Source organism: Diabrotica virgifera, chromosome 6, assembly GCF_917563875.1.
Source record: "Diabrotica virgifera virgifera chromosome 6, PGI_DIABVI_V3a".
Taxonomy (NCBI): domain Eukaryota; kingdom Metazoa; phylum Arthropoda; class Insecta; order Coleoptera; family Chrysomelidae; genus Diabrotica; species Diabrotica virgifera.
In genome coordinates this window covers 51395363-51415654 of record NC_065448.1, presented here as the reverse complement: position 1 = coordinate 51415654, position 20292 = coordinate 51395363, and the positions used below count along the sequence as shown (strand labels likewise).

The 20292-nt window shown below is 33.5% G+C and overlaps 1 protein-coding gene across 2 annotated transcripts in view; it reads right to left on the bottom strand.

Moving 5' to 3' along the window:
- Positions 1–7285: 7285 nt before the first annotated feature.
- The window catches only part of LOC114325899 (uncharacterized), a 47716-nt gene continuing 34709 nt past the window's right edge, over positions 7286–20292 (bottom strand). For both annotated transcript variants that reach the window (XM_050654155.1, XM_050654154.1), the window contains exon 4: positions 7286–7553. In XM_050654155.1, coding sequence (XP_050510112.1) covers positions 7425–7553 — 129 coding nt within the window. In that variant the 3' untranslated portion in view covers positions 7286–7424. The remainder of the gene's footprint in view (positions 7554–20292) is intronic.

The following is a 20292-nucleotide window of genomic DNA, read 5'->3' as shown; positions in this document are numbered from 1 at the left end:
AGCTCTATACACTTAACACCATAGCCCTCAGAGACCTTCCAGTAGTTGTAACCCCCCCCCCTTTCAGGTAGTTGTAACTAGTGTTGCCAGGTGCGATTTGTTTTTAATCGGTAGATAAGCAAAAACAAATCGGGATTTAGTGTTGTAGATCGGGACAAATAAACAACGATAGCTCAGTAAATGACCGTTTTGAAGTGTAATTTTCAGTCAACTCCGAATTGCATGAAAGTCTGGTTTTAGGTTCTACTTACTGTCTACTTCAAAGTTGAACTTGAACCGTTGGTTGTTTTTACTTGGGGGTGACAGTTACAGTTACCCCTTCTCGGGGGTAAAAAACGCGCGTTTAAGGAAGTCCCAAAATATACCAACTGACTAACTCTAAAAAACCTTTGTTCTATATAATTTTTAAACTAAGTTAATACTTTTCGAGTAATTTTATCGAAAAAAATATTCTTAGCAAAAATGTAGCTTTTATAAAAGCAAAAAAAATTGTATGTTCAGAAAGTCTATAAAACGAGTAAAAGCAAAGTTTTGCCAGAAAACCAGAAAAAGCAAACCTATTCTTCTTATTCGTTCTTATTCGTCAAATTCCAAATCGAATTTTTCAACTTGAAATAACCAAAAAATTAAGAAATTTTCGGGCAAAACCTGTTAAAATTTTTTAAAGTTTTTAAAAAAGCTTTAATTTTGTTTTATATAAAAGTCTCTACCATTAAAACTAAGCGCGTTACGCAAAAAATAAAGTTGGCTCCTTTTTTGGTAAAAAAAAAAACGTGAAAATCTTCCCCTATTTAGCACCGTAAATAAAATTAATCGTTACCGCTTTACCATTTACTTTATATATGTATTGTTTATACGATCTGTAAAGTTTACCGGTTGGGAGTGCTTAGTTTTGAAAGAAATTGGTTTTAGAGTAAAAAATATTGGAAAATGCCCTTTTTTCAAAATAACTTAAAAAGTATTAGGGATACTAAACATCTCAAGGAGTAAAAAGTAGGTAGGTTTTGCTTTTATAAATATGATAGATTCATTTTGTTTTTCTGTAAGACAAAAATTGGTTAAAATATGGCTGTTCATATTTTGCATACTCTCGTGATTAGTGACTCGTCCAGGCCCTTTCAATCATGTAAAAAATACATAAGTAAAGTAAATTGTTTGTAAAGCGGTAACGATTAATTTCATTTGGGGTGCTAAATAGGGGAAGATTTTCATGATTTTTTTACAAAAAAAAAAGAAGTCAACTTGATTTTGAGCATAACTCGCTTAGTTTCGATGCTAGAAACTTTTTAAAACATAAAAATAAAGCTATATTAAAAAAGTTCTTCATTTCTTGGTTATTTCAAGTTGAAATATTTGATTTGGAATTTGACGAATAAGAGCGTATTTTTCATGAGCTAAAACTTTGCTTTTGCTGGGTCTATAGACTTTACGAGTTCACAATTTTTTTCATTGTTTATATTATGCTACATTTTTGCTAAGAATATTTTTTTCGATCAAATACTTATAGTCCTGTCGCCAGTGGGGGTACAACGGCCTCCTTAATTCAGATGGATTTACCCAAGTTTTTTATTTATTTTGACCCGTAGAACACGAATTTTTTGGGTAACAGTCGATCCGGATGTCGATAAGGTTGTTAACAACAAAGAACTTGAGGAATCACATAACAGCGATTTGTCGCTAAACAAAACATTGTTTTGTATTTTTTTGGTTATTCTAAGCAAAAAATGTTTTTACAAGTTTTTTCTTAGGATGCATAGTTTTCGACATAAACGTGGTTGAACTTTCAAAAAATCTAAAAATTGCAATTTTTGAACCCGAATAACTTTTGATTGAAAAATAAAATAGCAATTCTGCTTACCGCATTTGAAAGTTCAAGTTAAATATCGGTTTTGATTACTTTCATTGCTAAAAATTAATTTTTTTATTGTCAAACAAAGCTATAAACACATAGTGATTGAGTGATGTTTTCAATTTATTTCCCATTTGAAATCGAACGAGTAGGCGCGCATTCAGTGAATTTCTACGTAGATTCCGTGCATTAAAACGCATGCATTGGGCACGGGAAACACTATATGTTTATGGCTTGGTTTAACAAATAAAAACTTAATTTTTAGCAATGCAAATAATCAAAACCGATAGAATTTGACTTGAACTTTCAAATGCAGTAAGCAGAATTGCTATTTTATTTTTTAATCAAAAGTTATTCGGGTTCAAAAATTGCACTTTTCCATTTTTTTTAAAGTTCAACCGCGTTTATCTCGAAAACTATGCATCCTACGAAAAAACTTGTAAGGCCATTTTTTGCTGATATCACCCAAACAATACAAAAAAATGTTTTGTTTTGCAAAAAATCGCTGTTATGTACTTCCTCAAGTTCTTTGTTTATAACAAATTTATCGACATCCGGATCAACTGTTAACCAAAAAATGCGTGTTCTACGGGTAAAAATACATAAAAAAACTTGGGTAAGTCCATCTGAATTAAGGAGGCCGTTGTACCCCCCCCCTGGCGACAGGACTATTACTTTTTGAGTTATTTGTGAAAATCGCCTGAAAACGTGATTTTTTTGTCGAAAAATAAACATTTTCAATCGTAAATAACTCGAAAAGTATTAACTAAGTTAAAATTCTATATCCCTAAAATGCTTAGAATTAGATTGTTACCCCCAACTAGGAGTGACTGTCACCCCCCGAATAAAAGCAACCAACGGCACAAACCGTCCAAATTTTCATGCAATTCGGAGTTGATCCTGAAAATTACACGGTATCGCCCTATTTCCCGTTCATTTACTAGGCTACAAGGTGTTTCTATAATCTGTATTTAATCCTACATAATAATAATAATCAGACGAAATTACAAAAAAAATCGTAAATTAAGTAAATTATTTTTTATTTTTTATTAAAATTATATTTGTCATTCGATTTTGCCGCTTTTAGGATTGCCTTGTTTCTATAACATAGTTATAAAATTCACTGTATAAGTCCTCCTGAAATTGGTTTTCGTGGGTGAAAATCGGGACATTTAGTGTCCCGATCAGGTACAAATCGGTACGCGTCCCCAGACACCTGAAAATCGGGACGTCCCGCGCAAATCAGGACACCTGGTAACGCTAGTTGTAACCCCCCCCCTTAGGATCATCCTGGTTACGCCTATGAGAAATTATATCGTTCCTTGATCTCTGAGAAATTATATCTGCTACTTTTATTCGATGATTTCTATGAATTTAATTCGTTATTGTTTTTATTTTCTTGGTTATATCAGCAACTTGTTCTATTATCCCTATTAATTAAAAACAGTTTATAATCTAATGATGTACATTTTTGTACTAGGTAAGTAGGTACCTATATAAAATTTTAATATACCTAGGTATATTATAATGAATAATAAAAACAACGAAAGTTCTCATGATGTATGCATCGTATTCCTTGACCTTTAACCTTGTTCATGCCAAGAACGCTTTGAAAAAGATGCATGGGTGTGAATAAATATATTAACATATTTATATCCTCATTATACAGGGTGTTTGGTAAAGAATGGGCCATAGCTTAACCTTAAATTCCTGAGGTTAAAATAGGTGGATTTAAGCTAACTTACCTTAGTACGAAAGCTGATAATAACCGAAATACTCGGTCAAAGTTAAACTTTTATTTTATTTATTCTTTAATATTTTCTAACAGGCGGGAAATAATAACACGAAATTTGGTAAGCAGAGTTTTTTAGGACGAGAAATCTAAATTCGCCACCAAAAATGATGTATTACCCAGAGGGCGCCACATACGCCTTTCAGCGCTCATTTAATAGGTTCAATTCTTTTTTATTCAACACTCTCCATACTTTATGAATCAAAAATTTCATTCTCTTAATATTTCTACTTAAAAAAGGTATACTACATTCATCTCGCTAAACTCAACCGTTTTCGAGATAAACGTACTTCATACCTGCACGGCAACATAATTTTTTGCATAATATCATTGTAGTTACACCCTAAACATAACTTAAAATCATAAAAATTTATAAAAATGTATCGTAAATTTCTTCAAATGGAAATTGCAATGCAATGACATAAATATGAGAACTGGCACAAATATTATGGTTTTAAGTTTATTTTTTGGGTCTAACTATATGAAAAAATAATTATTTATGAAACAGTTCGTGAAGTATGCTTTTTGCGAACACGCGAAGGTTAGAGCACGAGCGACAGGAGAGTGAGTGCTATACATCGATACATCGCGTAAGTTCGCAAAAAGTACTTCACTCACAGTTTCATACAGTATTTTATCTACGATAAACAAATAAAAAAAACTGTAATTCTTCGTCACTGGAATTCATATCTATTCTACAATTTTTAAAACTTTGACATTTAAAAATTGTAACTTCTTTCAAACCACAAAACTGTCAAAACTTTTGTTGTAATTTATTGCTCACATCTCATGACCATGAGAACGCGAAAGTTAAGGATATTTATTTGATTATATGAAAGTGTGCCAAAAAACAGTGCGAAAAAGTAAATTCTATTTAAAATACATTGTACTTCACGCACACTTTAAATCCTTCACGCGCTATCTATAATGACAGTTTTCACAAACTAAAAACTTACACGTAATATGAGATATAGTAGATAAATTATGTTGTATCGCAGATTTAAAATGCGTTTATCTCGAAAACCGTTGAGTTGAGCGAGGTGAATGTAGTATACCTTTTTTAAGTGAAAATATTAAGAGAATAAAAATTTTGATTAAAAAAATATGTAGAGTGGGGGGATAAAAAAAATTGAACGTATTAAATGGGCGCTGAAAGATGTACGCAGCGCCCTCTGGGTAATAGATCAATTTTGGTGGCGAATTTAGATTTCTCATCCCAAAAACCCCCGTTTACCAAATTTCGTGTCGTTATCCCATCCCTGTCAGGAAATATTCAAGAATAAATAAAATAAAAGTTTAACTTTGACACCCTTTATTTCGGTTATTATCAAATTTCGTATTAAGGTAAGTTAGCTTAAATCGACCTATTTTAAGCTCAGGAATCTAAGGTTAAGCTATGGCCCATTCTTTACCAAACACCCTGTATAGGCGTTCTTAAAACCTCGCTGACACCATTACAAGGAGATTCTCTAGGGCAATAATTGACCCAACTGTAGCTTCCTTCCCGTTAGTTCACAGAGTGCAAACCAATTTTTAGTCATATGAAAAATAATTAAGTTAGCTGAAAAGAGTTCCTAAATTGCTACTTTATAATTATAAAGATACCTAGTCATGATTTACTTTAAAATTAATTTTTATAAAACCGACAATTTTTTTAGGGTTTTGATGCCTTTGATCACCAAAGTTTGGTGCATGATAGAATCTGACAAACGACAGATTTCAAACTTGAAACGGAACTGAGAAAAAGTACAAAAAAAGAAGAATGTGTGTGTACTTTGTACGCACGTAAGAAGTTATACAGTGGTACCTCGACGTACGAGGGCAATTCTTTCCGTAACCTTGCTCGTATGTCAAATTGCTCGTATGTCAAAGCAACTTTCCCCATTGAATTTAACTAAAATGTCATTAATCCGCTACAGTCCCAAAAAAATCACTTTAGTTGTTTTTGTTAAGCGTTTTTAAATGAGAAAAATATTTTTACAAGAAGAAACATTAAAAACAAACTGTAAAAACATAAGAAAAAGTGAGGTGCTTACGGAAGCGCTTAATTTTCGTCAGTGGTCTTCGCTTTTTTCGTCACACTTTGCTCATTTTCATCTGCAGCTCGTTTAAAAAAACTGTCCAAAGAGGATTGTTTCTTCCTCCCTTTCATAAATCGCTCGTGGCTTCTCACATATGATGCTTTGTGTTAAGGTTCCTCCTTGAAGCTGCTTCTCTGTCACCCACAATATCATTAGTTTCTCCATCTTTTCATGGAGAGAGGTCCGGAGCTTGGAAATTATTGTAACGCCCTTAGCTGGCATTATACCCTTTATCACCTACTTCAAGTTAGAAGTAGGTAGTCAAAAAGAGGCATAAATTTTAATAAAAAGCGGTTGCTCGTATCTCAAATGTTGCTCTCATCTCAAAGCAAAACATCACTAGCTCGGCGGCTCGTACCTCAAAACACTCGTATATTAGGGCGCTCGTATATCGAGGTACCACTGTATTTCTATTATATGATTTCAACAAAATAAATATATTTTAAACAGTTTATTTGTATTTTATTTAAATATTAAACTGATTTTTATATTACCTATTTTCCAAAAGTTTTATTAAAACAATACCAAGAATTAAAAAAAAGTAAGGCAAGGCACATAAGGTGTTCCGAAGCGGTCATCCACAAAAAATATAACCACCCTTAACATTTTGCAAAACTACGGTTATCGGGCGACAATCATGTAAGTCAGTGTGTTATGGCCGTACAATTTATACCAAAATAAATTATTTTGACAGATTGTAAAAAAAATATTAAGATTGCTTTTTAATCTTCTTTTCAACACATTTTAATACTAACTTTTGTTAGAAATACAAAAAATAATTTAAAAAAAGGAAAGTCCCCCACTTTATCGAAACCTTAACTTAACTTTTTTTTTGGTTTTAGGACCTAATCTTCACAACCCAATAGGACCCCATAAAACTCGAGTAATTGCAAATTTAGCATACTTTCCTCCCCTACTATTAGGTTAGTATAAGCATTAAAAATTGAGAAGGTTTACAAATATGTATGGTAATACCAGCATTCACTAAACCTCTTAAAACTAAAACGTTTTGAATTTGGTAATTACTTGAATAGTATCATAATTGTATGCAGCTCTAAAGGTCGTTGTAAGTCAGCATACATAATATATATGTGCTATTCACAGACGTTGGTAGAGCTATGATCGATCCTACTGGGTCAGCTCTAACGATCGTTGCAAACCAGCATCTGTCTCTGTTACTCTATTCAAAATTGTATTATCTACTACAGTCAAGGAAAAAAAGTGAAAATAGATTGGCCATACTTTGAGGAAAGATCAAAGCAGCGTAGCGAGACAAGCACTTGGATACCAACCAGAGGGGTAAAGAAAGAGAAAAAGACCAGACAACAGCTGGAAAATAATTACTACGAGAAATAACGAAAAAATTAGGTTGATGGGGCGAAGTCAAAACAGAACAAGAAATAGAAGATAATGGAAGGAACTAGTATACAGTTTATCCAGAGACTAAACAAGAAAGAAGATGAGCTGAGTCGATGAGTCTGCAATCTTACAGTTTTAGCCAAGAAAACGCATAAGTGCTCAATACTCCATAAGGGGGGATAGAACTAGAAAGAGAGAAAGATATATCATAATAATTGTATAATTTATTTAAAAACATCTTTTACAAATAAGATTTTAATTAAGAAGCTACATTTTATTACCCAAATCTCAAATGTCATATTGATTCAAGAGGCTTATGAAGAAGGTATTGAGTATGTTCTATTTAAACACAAATTTTTGAATTTTTTAGTTCTCTTTTAAGGTTTTGTAAAATTTTCTTTTCGTTCATCTTAATTCTATTCGTTTCACTAACTTTTCTACCGTATTGTTGTCGCCGTTTCCACAACTCCAACTAAAAAATATAATATTTATAAATAAACTAATAATAAACTACAATCATGGACAAAAATATCGAATATTTTAAAATAGGGCTTTTCATTCACAGTCATTTGTTTCAAGCTTCTGTCATGTGTCGTATAATCTGTGTATAATATTCATATATACAGATTATACAACATATGGCAGAAGCTCGAAACAAATGACAATCGATGAAAAGCCCTATTATCATGTGAAGTGAAATCTTTTGTGAGGCAATTCGTAGAACCCCGCCCCCCAGTGTCATAGAAATAGGATTACTTTTCCAAATCAGATGTTCTCTCTTCACAGAGACAGATACACAAAGACAGATATGATCCTCTTCACCAGAAAAAGAAGGATCATGGACTTAATACCCCCTAGGATTTTAAACTGCAGTCTCAACTTCTCTGAAGAAGTTAAGTTGAAGTTAACATGGAACTCTCACTTAGATAGTAGAGCTAAAAGAGCAAATATTGCCTATGGACAGTGTCGGCGAACGGTCGGACGCACTTGGGGCCTTTCGCCCAGGGTGGTCGCCTGGATCTACACTACTGTCATTGGGCCAATGCTAACTTACGGAGCCATTGCTTGGGTACCAAAAGTGCTACAGGCAACCGCGATCAACAAACTAAACCATATTCAACGGATGGCTTGCCTGAATATAACAGGTGCCATGAAAACAACACCAACTGCTGCAATGGCGTTGCTCATTGGCATTACCCCTTTAGACATATATGTCAAAGAGGTGGCGCTGATGACGATGATGAGATTATGCTCAGCGGATGCAAACCTTGATGTAGGAATGGGACAATTGAGATGTCGTTTCTGGCGGGGTGAGCTGGAGGAACTGCCCCAGCTACATGCGGGCCATGGATGCGACTCAATTAAACCTACGTTTGTCTTCGACAAACCCTACAAAATCGAAACAAAACAACATAGGGAGTCAAACGTGGCAAATGTATATTGCATCTACACCGATGGCTCCAAAACGGAAGAAGGCTCAGGATGCGGAATATTCACCAGGTCACTGAACCTTAGTATAAAATGGGGTATGGGCAAAACTGCCAGCGTAGTTCAGACTGAACTGGCTGGTATCTCCATAGCCGCAAAAGAGATAATCCGGAAAGGTATAGCCGGCAAAACTATAATAACCTGCACAGACAGCAGACAAGCGCTACTAACCCTGAACAGACCACGTGTCATATCAGGGCTAGTAATGGAGTGTCATGAATCACTAGCCCAAGCTTCGGATGGTAACAACATAATCCTGAGGTGGGTTAAAGGACACAACGGAAATAAAGGCAACCGCATTGCTGACCAGCTAGCTAGGAAGGCGGCAGGCCTAACACTCTTAGGACCTGCTTATCTTTTTGGCTGGTCAACTGCAACAATCGAGGAAATTGTCAAATGTCACTCCTACACGCAAACCGTGAAAAGATGGGAAGAAGGCCAGGATGTAGACTTGCCAAGGTAACACTAAGGAACCTTGGGAAGTCAGCATCAGAAGAGTACTTGAGAATGACCAGGAAAAACCTACGCTTGACAGTTGGTTTTTTAACTGACCATTGTCAACTAAGAAAACACCTCCACACACTGGGGCCAGTAGACACAACTCTATGCAGGAGGTGTGAACGAGATGACGAAACTGTCGAGTATGTTCTATGTGAATGTCCGGAGTTATCGTCAATACGAGAGTATGAATTCGGCGAGCCTTGGCCTACACCTGCCGATATAGGGGAGATGTCACCAGGTTATTTGTCCGCCTTCCTGGATATGGCAGGATGGATAATGAACTAAGGACGACAACCCCCTGGGAGGATGTACAATGGGTCAATTGTGGCCTAAGTGCTGTGGGACTTGACTCACACTCCCTACTCTACAGATACAGATAGATGTTCTAACTAAAGTATTCATATAAATGTTCGATCAGACTAAATCTGATATGCGCTATATGGTGATCAATATAATCTTTTAAATTGAATCTCATCAAGGCAAGTATTCACTATTCTAATGGCGACATGAGGACGTGCGTTATCGTGCATTAACACGAATCTGTCATATCCAATATGGCTGGAAAATGACAAAATATGATCTTCTTAAATGTTTTCAATGTACATTATACATGTCAACTGTCATTCGTACCTCTACAAGTTCGGTATGTCCTTCTCAAGCAACACCGCTCCATAGCACTATGCTGCCACCAGCAGCAGAACTGACGTTTTGCATGAGGTTACAACTGGAGACTTTTCGTCGATCTCGCTTTATTATAGGAAACGTTATTCCAGTCAGAGCCTCATAGCGAGCGTTCATTTTGGTGAACGGTTTAAGTTAAAGTTTTCATCCCTAATCCAAAATAGGCGCAAACTCGTGAAATATACTTGTAGATACTTACGCATTAGATAACACAAACTGTAAAACATATTTTTTTCTTCCTTCCTTTTTATCATGTTATTCTATAGTCCGACCCACCTTGACTTTACAGTATAGGGAACATAGTCAATGCAGTCCTTATGAGAGTTTTTAGCGCTGCCTGTGATGCCCATTTTATCAAAAAGAATTTGTAATCGAACATTAGAGAGATATTAAAACTGTTTTAGAAAGACAATCTACAATTTTAGGATTCGTATGCACTTAAGTTTATTTGATATACTATACAGGGTGTCCCGGAAAATAGTGCGTTCCTTTAAGGTATGGAGAGAATACACAATTTGGAACAAAAAAGTCCTATACCATTTTTTTCTAAAGTTAAGCGTTTCCAAAAAAAAGTTAACATTGTTTTCCATATACCTGTATTTTAATGTTTGGAAATTTTAATAAACTGGCAACATCGTACGCACTACGGCACAATAACATAATAAGAACTCGTTTGTGATTGTGAATAACAGTATTTAAAATAATCCAACCTAATAGTAGGTAATACTACTTATGTATTTACTATTTGTTTACTAAAATTATTTTCTTTTGAAATGTATTGAAATACCTATTGCATAATTTTAAACGAATTACACATCTTTTAACATAAAAACACATCTTTTAACTAAACTAGTATTATGTATTTAGTAAGGTTTAAATGGGTTGAATGCTGAGTATTGCTGAGGGCTTTAACTGAATTACATATTTTTAATAGTTTACAGTGGAACTTAAATACACCAGATAATGTCTCAGTAATTTGTTTACTTGTGAACTGAAATAACTAAGTTGTACTTACTTGAAAATAATTAATATACCGAATAGATGTTTCAAGTAACCTTTCACAAACACCATTCATAGGTAATAACATAATAGGTAATACACTCACTATTCGAAAACATTTTCGGCATTGACACTAAACAGGATTCTTTAAAAGTATCTGTTTACTATCATCTTCTATCTATTTACATAGGACTGTCTATGCTTAAATTTGCGTACCGCACATAGTTGTCAGATTTAAATTTGGATACCAAAATACATTTTAATTTTTTGGTCAAACGGTTGCATTTAGAAAAAAATGTTATAAGAGTTTTTTGTTCTACATGGTGCCTTCTACCTATACCCTTAAGGAACGCACTATTTTCCGGGACACCCTGTATTTATTACGCATATGAATCCTAAAATTGTAGATTGCCTTTTTAAAACAGTTTTAATTTAATCTGTCTAATGCTCGATTACAAATTCTTTTTGATAAAATCGGCATCACCGCGCTAAAAACTCTCATAAGAACTGCATTGCCTATGTTCCCTTATACTGTAAAGTCAAGGTGGGACGGACTATAGAAGTCAAACAATAAGGAATGCACGTAATTTTCCCCTTGTTGCCATATTCTACATTTGAAAAAATATATAGTGACGATTATCCTTTAACTACACGTGCTGGCGTATTTTGTACGCCAGATATAAGAATTCTACTACAAATATATTTAAAAATTTAATTATTGACCTTGTTTATGTCTCTAACCTATCACTGGAATGTGCTTTACAATTTGGTTTTAGTTTCGTTATAATCGGCGTTCTGGGAAGATCGTAATTTACAGTTTATTATTTGTTTTTTCCGGTGATGGACAATATGCGCCACGATTATATTAATATAAGTAGTAATATAAGTACATATTACAATTGTTTTTTAGTTATTATGGCACAAAATATATTTTTCTTTATAAACAATACTTTTTCTCCCGTAAAATATCATATTTCAAAAAAATTTTTATTAGCAATTTTATTTATCATGGAATCCAGTTATTCCATTATTCCAGTTATAAATCCCAATTGGCTTACTGAGAAGGAACTCCAAGTATTCACTGATGCCGAATAAGGATTATAACAAACAACTAAGTGTATTTAAAAAAATAAACAAATCCGCTGCTATTGTGTATTTTCTTGTGGCGTATAAAGTACGCCACGCGTGCAGTTATGTCAGAACTTAATGAGCGGGTAGTTAAAGGTTAAATATGACGTCATTATTATATTTGGTCAGATGGTAAATGGTAACTGATGCAGGGGCGGCTCGTGATAATACAAAATGGTGAGGCACACTACACTTGAGGAATATTATTATTGTGGTTAGCTTCTCTTTAATGAGCGAAAGGTCAATTTTGTGACGTCATAACGTGAGGCCGTCTACAGAACATTGCCGTATTTATTTTAACCCTTGCAAATTATATTAAATAAATATTTTATTGGCAAAAATAGCAACGAAAGCTCGGATACCATTTTACGTGGCAGGCTGTATTTAGAGAGAGACAAATTATTTTCTGGTCAAGTCTGTGATAGGTTCATACTCTAGGTAGCAGCTTTTTAGCTAATAATAATTACTAATACCACATATCAAAACAGTATGCATCAGATGTTTCGTCCTTCCTGGGTCTCATCAGCGTTGTACAGCCATATTAAGCAAAATTTACATTAGAAACTACATGATAACAACGAACAACAACTGATTTTGTTTAATCAGTTGCCAAAATGAAATTATTGTACGCAAACAATATACCTACAATCTTATATTGTAAATCCTATTGAACATAGGGCAATATGTACAAACAATCAAGAAACAAATTACTGATATATTATAAGATTGATTTTTATGTTTAATAAACTAAGGGTTAAATTTTGTTTTTTTTTATATTAGAAGCTTGAAAGAAAATTAATTATTATGAAATTATAATAATAAAATGAAAATAAATAAAATAAAGTTATTTTTTACGAAATAAAAGGTAGATATCGAGCACTGAGTTTTATTCAATCTTGTCTAAGTATACTTTCGCTCCTAGAGCATCTACAGGGGCATTTCGTCAAAAAAGGAAGGTATCCTCGAATGTCATTAATTGTCTGAAGTGGTGGCAATTTAAATTAACATATATCTAACAAATATTTAAATATTTAACGTACACTACACGAAGGACGAGCAGATAAATTTTAGGGCAGGTAATTTTGGTACTTATACATTTCGAAGATGGAGGTACAAACAGATAAATTTATCTGTTTGTACGTTACAGTGTTGTGTAAGTTAAGTATTTGTTAGATATATGTTAATTTAAGTTGCCACAACTTCGGACAATTATTGACATTCGAGGATACCTTCCTTTTTTTTGACGAAATGCCCCTGAAGATGCTCTAGGAGCGAAAGGATACTTGAGGAAGATTAAATAAAACTCACTGCTCGATATCTGCCTTTTATTTCGTATAATTCATATATTCGAACCACTTCCTATTTTGAAAGTATTGTAGTAAAAAACTTCATACAATATAAATAATAAATAGAAAACTCAGTTCTAAATTCTTTTTTTTATTAATTAAAGAAACTTTGCGAGACTTCTGTTCTGAAAAATGATCTATTACCTCGTCTATAAAAGCGTTCTTATCCTGTGATTTTATAAATGATTTTTCAATAGATCTTTTTACCATATTACTCAATCGTGTCTATGCAGTTGTATTTCTGATATAATTTTTAACAGCACAAATGTATAATAATTTAAAAACTGGCATTCAAAGTTTTAAATCATTATCGCGAAAAAAGTCTCCCTCTATCGTGAAAAAACGCTATAGTAGAGGATCCGATATAAGATCGAACTGCACCGATCTGCTTAATGGATAAAAATTATTGGATAATATGCATATATTATATGTAATTTAGTAGGTATGTTAATTTTTATAAAATACAAGTGGTGCTTATCTCATTTTGTTCTGACATAAGTAATTAATAACTATTTAAAATTGACTTAAAATAAATTAAATTAAAAAGAAATTTCGGCCTTGGCAGATATTATTTTAGATTTTTTGGATCATTCGAGACAAAAAAGGACTTTCGTAATTTTTGTCTAAATTGATTGTTTTCAAGCAGTGGCGGCTGGTGACTCAAAAATTTGGTAGTTCTGCAGTATTTTTTGGTTTTTTTTAATTCAATATCTTTTAATCGTTGTATTTTACAACGAGGCTTTTAGTTTGATATTTTACACCATATATTTATTCATTATATATCTATTAAAAAATAATAAAGAACTTACCGATTTTCTTCTTTTCAAATTGAAGATAAATCCAATTATATCAAAAATAGCAATGGTACATTATGGCACACTAGTAATTGTTTTATAGTTTATGTTTTTAGTAGAATTTTATCGATAAATACGCGAAACTAAGGAATGCAAACGAAAAAACACTACAAACAAAATCGCCACAACAATAATTGCATTATAGGGTCTTACGAACTAACTACACACAGAGCCAAATATATTATTTTTTTTTATAAATAAGCTCGATTCGTCGATTTTTTTTAAAGCAAACTTGTCTATAACTTTTTCATTAAAGTTTGGTATTTCTTTTATAAGTGTTTTTTCTACTGACAACATGGTTAATGCTACAAGTCGGTCTTCAGTCATGGAATTTCTCAAGAATGTTTTAATCCGTTTTAAACTCGAAAAGCACCTTTCAGCTTCTGCCGTACTCATGGGCACTGTAATTAGAATTTGAAGCAGTTTTACAGTTTCTTGAAAAGGCTGTGTTAAATTATTTTCAATTAAAAATTTTAAAAAAGGTATTGCCCCATTAATGTCTCTACAGTCTCTTCTAAAATAAATAACAGATAATTCAGTCTTCAAGCGCTCCCTATCTAAATTTGGATATGACGCGCAAGTCAGGCTTAAATTATCATCTGGGAAATTAGCACAATAATTATCAAATTGCTCAGGATAAAGCAATGAAGTTGCAAGTAGGTGATTTTTAAAAGCAAATCTATCATTTGCACAATTTATGATTATATCACACACTTCGATAGATGCTCTCCGATGATCTACTGGACTGTTATCCTTCCGTAACCTTTTAGTTGGTAATGGTTCAACGCATAAACTAGAACCTTGGTCAATGGTATCATCTATTGAATTTCTAACTGAATTCATGTATCTTTCGAAATCTGTCACCTTTTTATTGATTTCCAAAGGATCCGTTTTAGTCTTTTGAAGGGCATTATACAAAACGTCTACTTGTGGCATTATGCGATGGAAAAATGTTAACCAAAAAACAAAATTTTGATCCACTAGTATTCTTCGAATGGAAGACGCTGAACTACAGACAGCTGCCTTATCAAACGATTCTTCTATTTCTTCCATACATTCGATAAAAGAAGATCGATGTTCAAACACAACATTAACAGTTCGAATATTGAAGTTCCAGCGAGTTGGAGCGCCATGAGGAATTTTCTTTTGGACGATTTTATCTAAAACTGCCACTCGTTGTGGCGAATTTTTAAAAAAGGTAGGGATTTCATTTAAATTTCCAAAAAAAAAGTCTAACTTGAGAGTTTTCGGAACAAGCCTTAGACATTATTAAATTTAATTGATGCGCGTAACAGTGTACAAAATGAGCAAATGGATATTTTTCTTTGATTCTGGCTTGAACTCCTGCGTGCTGTCTCTGAGCAATTAGTTTATTATTTGAGTTTTCCAGGATAGGATCCAAAACACTGAAAATGTTTTTGCTTAAAGTATCTGCATTTAATTTTGAAGGTACCAAATATGTCCAAAATCGTTCTACCTGTGCTCCATTTCGACAATATCTAAATACTACAACCATTTGTGATTTTGCTGAAATGTCTGTAGTCTCGTCGGCCATGACAGCTAGATATGGAGATTCCCGAATTTCCTCCAAAATTTTATCCTGGCAAATTCCAACATGCAGTCCAAAATATCATTTTGAATTTCTTTAGAAATGCCCTTAAAAACCGTCGATTCTTCCAAGTGTTGTGCTAAAGTTCTATCCAATTCAGCAGTAAAATTTATGAGGCCGCGAAAAATTCCAGGATTGTCGGATGTTTGTGTCTCGTCGTGTCCCCGAAGCGCCAATTCGAAAACACTACAAAATTTTATGCAGTCTATAATTTTTGAGAGAACATACCTATTTTTTGTTACAGCTTCATTGAATTTTTGAATATTTATCCAGTATGCAGAATCTAACTGTTCTTTAATATTCACGGAGCCTAATAAAGCATATTCCATTTGATTGTGCAAATGATGCTTAGAAGTTTCGTGCTTTTTTATTTTATCACTTAAATGTACTAAGTCTGTTACACCGACTTGCGTCCATGACTTATCACCTCCAAAGAGTACACAAGGAAAACAGAAAAGAGCGTTTTTTCTGTTGCAGCCACATATCCAACTATTTCTCGTATAAATATCGCAATTAAATTGTCGTTTGTAATTTTTCCCTCGGCTTGATCCTTCTTTTTCGATTTTAATATCCGGCAAAGGACGTCCTTTGCATTTTAATTCTAGTTTTTCGTCATAAGAATATTTAAAGAATCTCTTAACATTAATCAAATTATAAATAACATCCATCCTGAACAGCACTTTTATTCTCATATACTTAATATAAATACCGAATTACGTGCAGGACAACTTATTTTAACAGTCGTCGCGTCGCGATCACCGATTATTTAAAATTACAATAAACGTAGGTTCCTACACACTAGTTCGAACTGCGACAAATGCAGCTCAAATATTGCTTTCAGTCGTCGCCTGAAAAGTGTAGGCGAGGGTTGAGCGGGTGTTATCGGGGATATCTTTAACAGTTCACAGCTCGGAGTAGCACCGGTCCGGTCAAATAAGTGGGACTTGCTATCGCCATGAGATGCGACGGACGACAGATTAAAATAAAGGCGGCCATGCACGAAAACCATCTAAATGAATTTAGATTTTATAAGTAGTGATATTTTTTATTTAATTTTCAAAGTAATTTTGTTTGGATTATTTTGGTGGTTCTGCAGCTCCGCAGCACTTATATACCAACCGCCACTGTTTTCAAGTTATAAACAGTTTAAAACTGAATAAAGAACGAAAGATGGCGATTTTCATGGCTCAAAATAAAGATTAAATAATATTATTTTTATAATCATCGAATACCTAAATTTAAGTTCAAACCTTCTTATATCAGGTCCCGGCAAAAATGTTTGCCATGTTCTATTCTAAAATGTATTTTTTAAATAGTTAATGGGGAAGGTTCCTTATCGGAAGACGGGCGAGATCGGGCTGCATTAACAACTAAAAACAATGCTTTAAAATGAAATAACTCCTTTTTATAATTGTTAACATACTAAATTACATATTATACCTATCCAATAATTTTTATTAATTAAAAAGATCGGTGCCGTTCGACCCTATACGCTTATATATCGTATTTTACACTACTGAGGCATGCTTCAGGCAGGATATTTGAATCAGCGTTCGAAAGGTTCAATTTTGTTGCTGCTCTGTTTAGTCCCCTTTACGAAACCGTAAGCTTAGACATTGAACCGATGAGAAGCTGGCGTGCCTCTCCTGTAACCATTATTTGAGAAAGTGAAAATGAGATGCATTCTCATATATACAAATAATACAAATTTCAAAAAGTTAAATTGTATTTAATAAATCGATGATGGGATAAAGAAATAACGTAAATAGTGGATTGATATACTGGTGAGGCACTGCCTCACCTGCCTCATAGGACCAGCCGCCACTGAACTGACGTCTGTCATAATATTGTAGGTTAAATATAATGTCAAATTATTGTTTTCAAATTATATTTTATTTATTTAGTTTATATTTTAACAACAGTTTATTTTTTCACCAACTTCACTTTCCCTGCCCTATCCTTGATTGATCTTTTTGTATGGTACTTTTAATTAAGCGTTAAATTTTAAGAAATGTTGTTGGCTAAATGGGCACAGCTCACAAAGGCCATAAAAGAAGAAGAAAAAAATTAAACAAATATCTTACATAACCTTATATCGGAAAATGTCAGTTTGACACTTGTAGTAAACATAGTTATCTTTGTTTCACACTCTTAAAGACAAAGAGAAACAGTGTAGGTTGTAGCAGCTTCGGTAAATAATATGTATATGTTTTTTATTTCGTCGCCTTAGTACTATAACTTGATAACTCCAAAATTGACGTTTTTGAGATAACTAGTTCACAAGATGTATTTTATTTGCCTCCATATTGTGTAAAAACTTGATAGCTCACTTCAAACGGGTTAAGTATTTATTTATGATTGACGAAAGTTGATAAAATTCAAATGCCACTAATATTCACTGCTAAAACTTGACAAGATAAGTTATCAAGCTGTTATTTAATCGAAATAATCGTGAATACAACATACACTAAATGCTATAACTAGATAACTCGAGTTATCTAGTTTTAGCACGGGTTTCTTGAAACCATTGAACTTACCACATAATTGCTATGTGTTTATTCGGTTCATTTTAATGCAACAATTCGAGAATTGTGAGCAGATCTGGCAACCTCCATGGCAGAGGGCTAATTTTCAACAAAATAATGTTTAAAATATTAGTTGTGTTAAAAAGTTCACTTATATGCGACTTAGCACAACATGCGACATTACCAAATGTTAACATTATGGTAGTGCTAAAAGTTGATAACTTTAATTTTTCATGTTTTTTTCCATATTGGAAAACAAATTTACACCATATTTCTAAATAGATCAGTTGCCAAAAAGTTAAGGAACAGTATTTTAGAGCCGCAGAGTGAATTCCGTATTTACCAATATCATGGTAGCAGCACAAATATCTTTAAAATCTTTAAACTCGTTTATCTCAAAACTACTAATTTCGAGTTATCAAGTTATAGTATTAAGGCGACGATTTGACAACAGCGCTGTTCTGCCAAACTTGACGGTAGCGTAGCGGAAAAACTCACGGAAAAACTAATATATTAAGGAAACATTTGTTGAATTTGTTTGCCGTTAAGTTTGTACCGGTGGGTCATGATGTCATTAAATCTATGACGTGCATTCCTAATTGTTTGACTTCTAGCAAACTTAGATTATTTGATATACTTAGTTCATATATTGCCTATTGTGTCTAATGGGGCAAATTGCTAATATAGGAAGTTAAAAAATTACAAGATTTAAGCTTCGTTCAGCTAAAGATTTCAGTGCTGCATAGATTAGGCAAGGAAAGAGAAATTTTCAACCCAGTGAAAGTTAGAAAAACATCCTACTTAGACAACATATTGAGAAATAATAAGCACCAATATGCTCAACTTATAGTGAAAGGAAAGATCGAGGGAAAGAGAGGACTAAGAAGGAAAAGACTATCGTGACTCAGAAACATCCGACAATAGACAGGGCTAAATTTTGAACAGCTGAAGACAGAGAAGAGTTTGCAATTGTAGTAGCCGATCTTCATTGAGGAGAGGGCACTTTAAGAAGAAGAAGAAGAAGAAGAAGAAGAAGAAGAAGAAGAAGAAGAAGAAGAGTAAAGATTTCAGGTAAGTCTTTATAAAACCAACCTAACAATGATAAGGAATAAAATCTAGATTTCACAATGTTACAGTAGATGCGACTCTCACTTCGACGTCCAAATAATTAAACTAATACATATTTGAATAAAAAAAAATAAGAAAGTTACAGTCTGCAAAACTTACATGAATTTGGTGATGATTTATAGTCTACAAAATATAAATAAATTAACTATGAATATTATGAATACTCAAAGCTTATGTAATATTATGCACTTATTACACACTTCTCGCCAGGGCCGGACTGGCTCATAAAAAAGGCACTAACCTTAACTCTAAAAGGAAGACGCTAGCCCCCTTTAATATACTTTTTATTTTTTTTGAAATTCTAATGCATCTAAAGTAAATTAATACACTCGCGATCATAAAATTCGGGTCACCCTGAAAATTTCAAGTTTCTTAAACATTTTTGCCTCTGGTACAGTAATAACATTTTTTTAGGCTAAGCTAATGAATTTTTTTATTTGTTATCAATGTTTGTTAAAAAAACGATTTTTTATTGTTTTTATTGAAACAGAAGATAACAAACCAAATTGTTGATAATTCAGACAAACGAAAAAAAAAAAAAAAAAAAATGGAAAGCACAGAACGTGGTAGAACATCAGTGAAATTTCAATGTCTAATATCGTGTATTGCCTCCCCTTGCTCTAATAACCTCTTGCAGACGACGGGGTATCTCTCAATTTTACTCCGGATTACATGTTGTGGTATGCAATTCCACTCTCTAACTAACATATCCTTAAGCTCCTGTGCGTTGTTAGGAGAAGGTATATCGGTTTGAATACGTTTTTTCAAATCGTCCCAGATATGTTCGATATGATTTATGTCCAGAGACCTAGCTGACCAGAGTAACCTCGTAATTCCAACCTCGTCCAAGTATTGCATACTGATGCTGGCAACGTGCGGTCGCGCGTCGTCCTGCATAAAAATGGCATCTTCTCCAAGCCCCCCATGACGGGCATAACATGTTCCTCCAGAA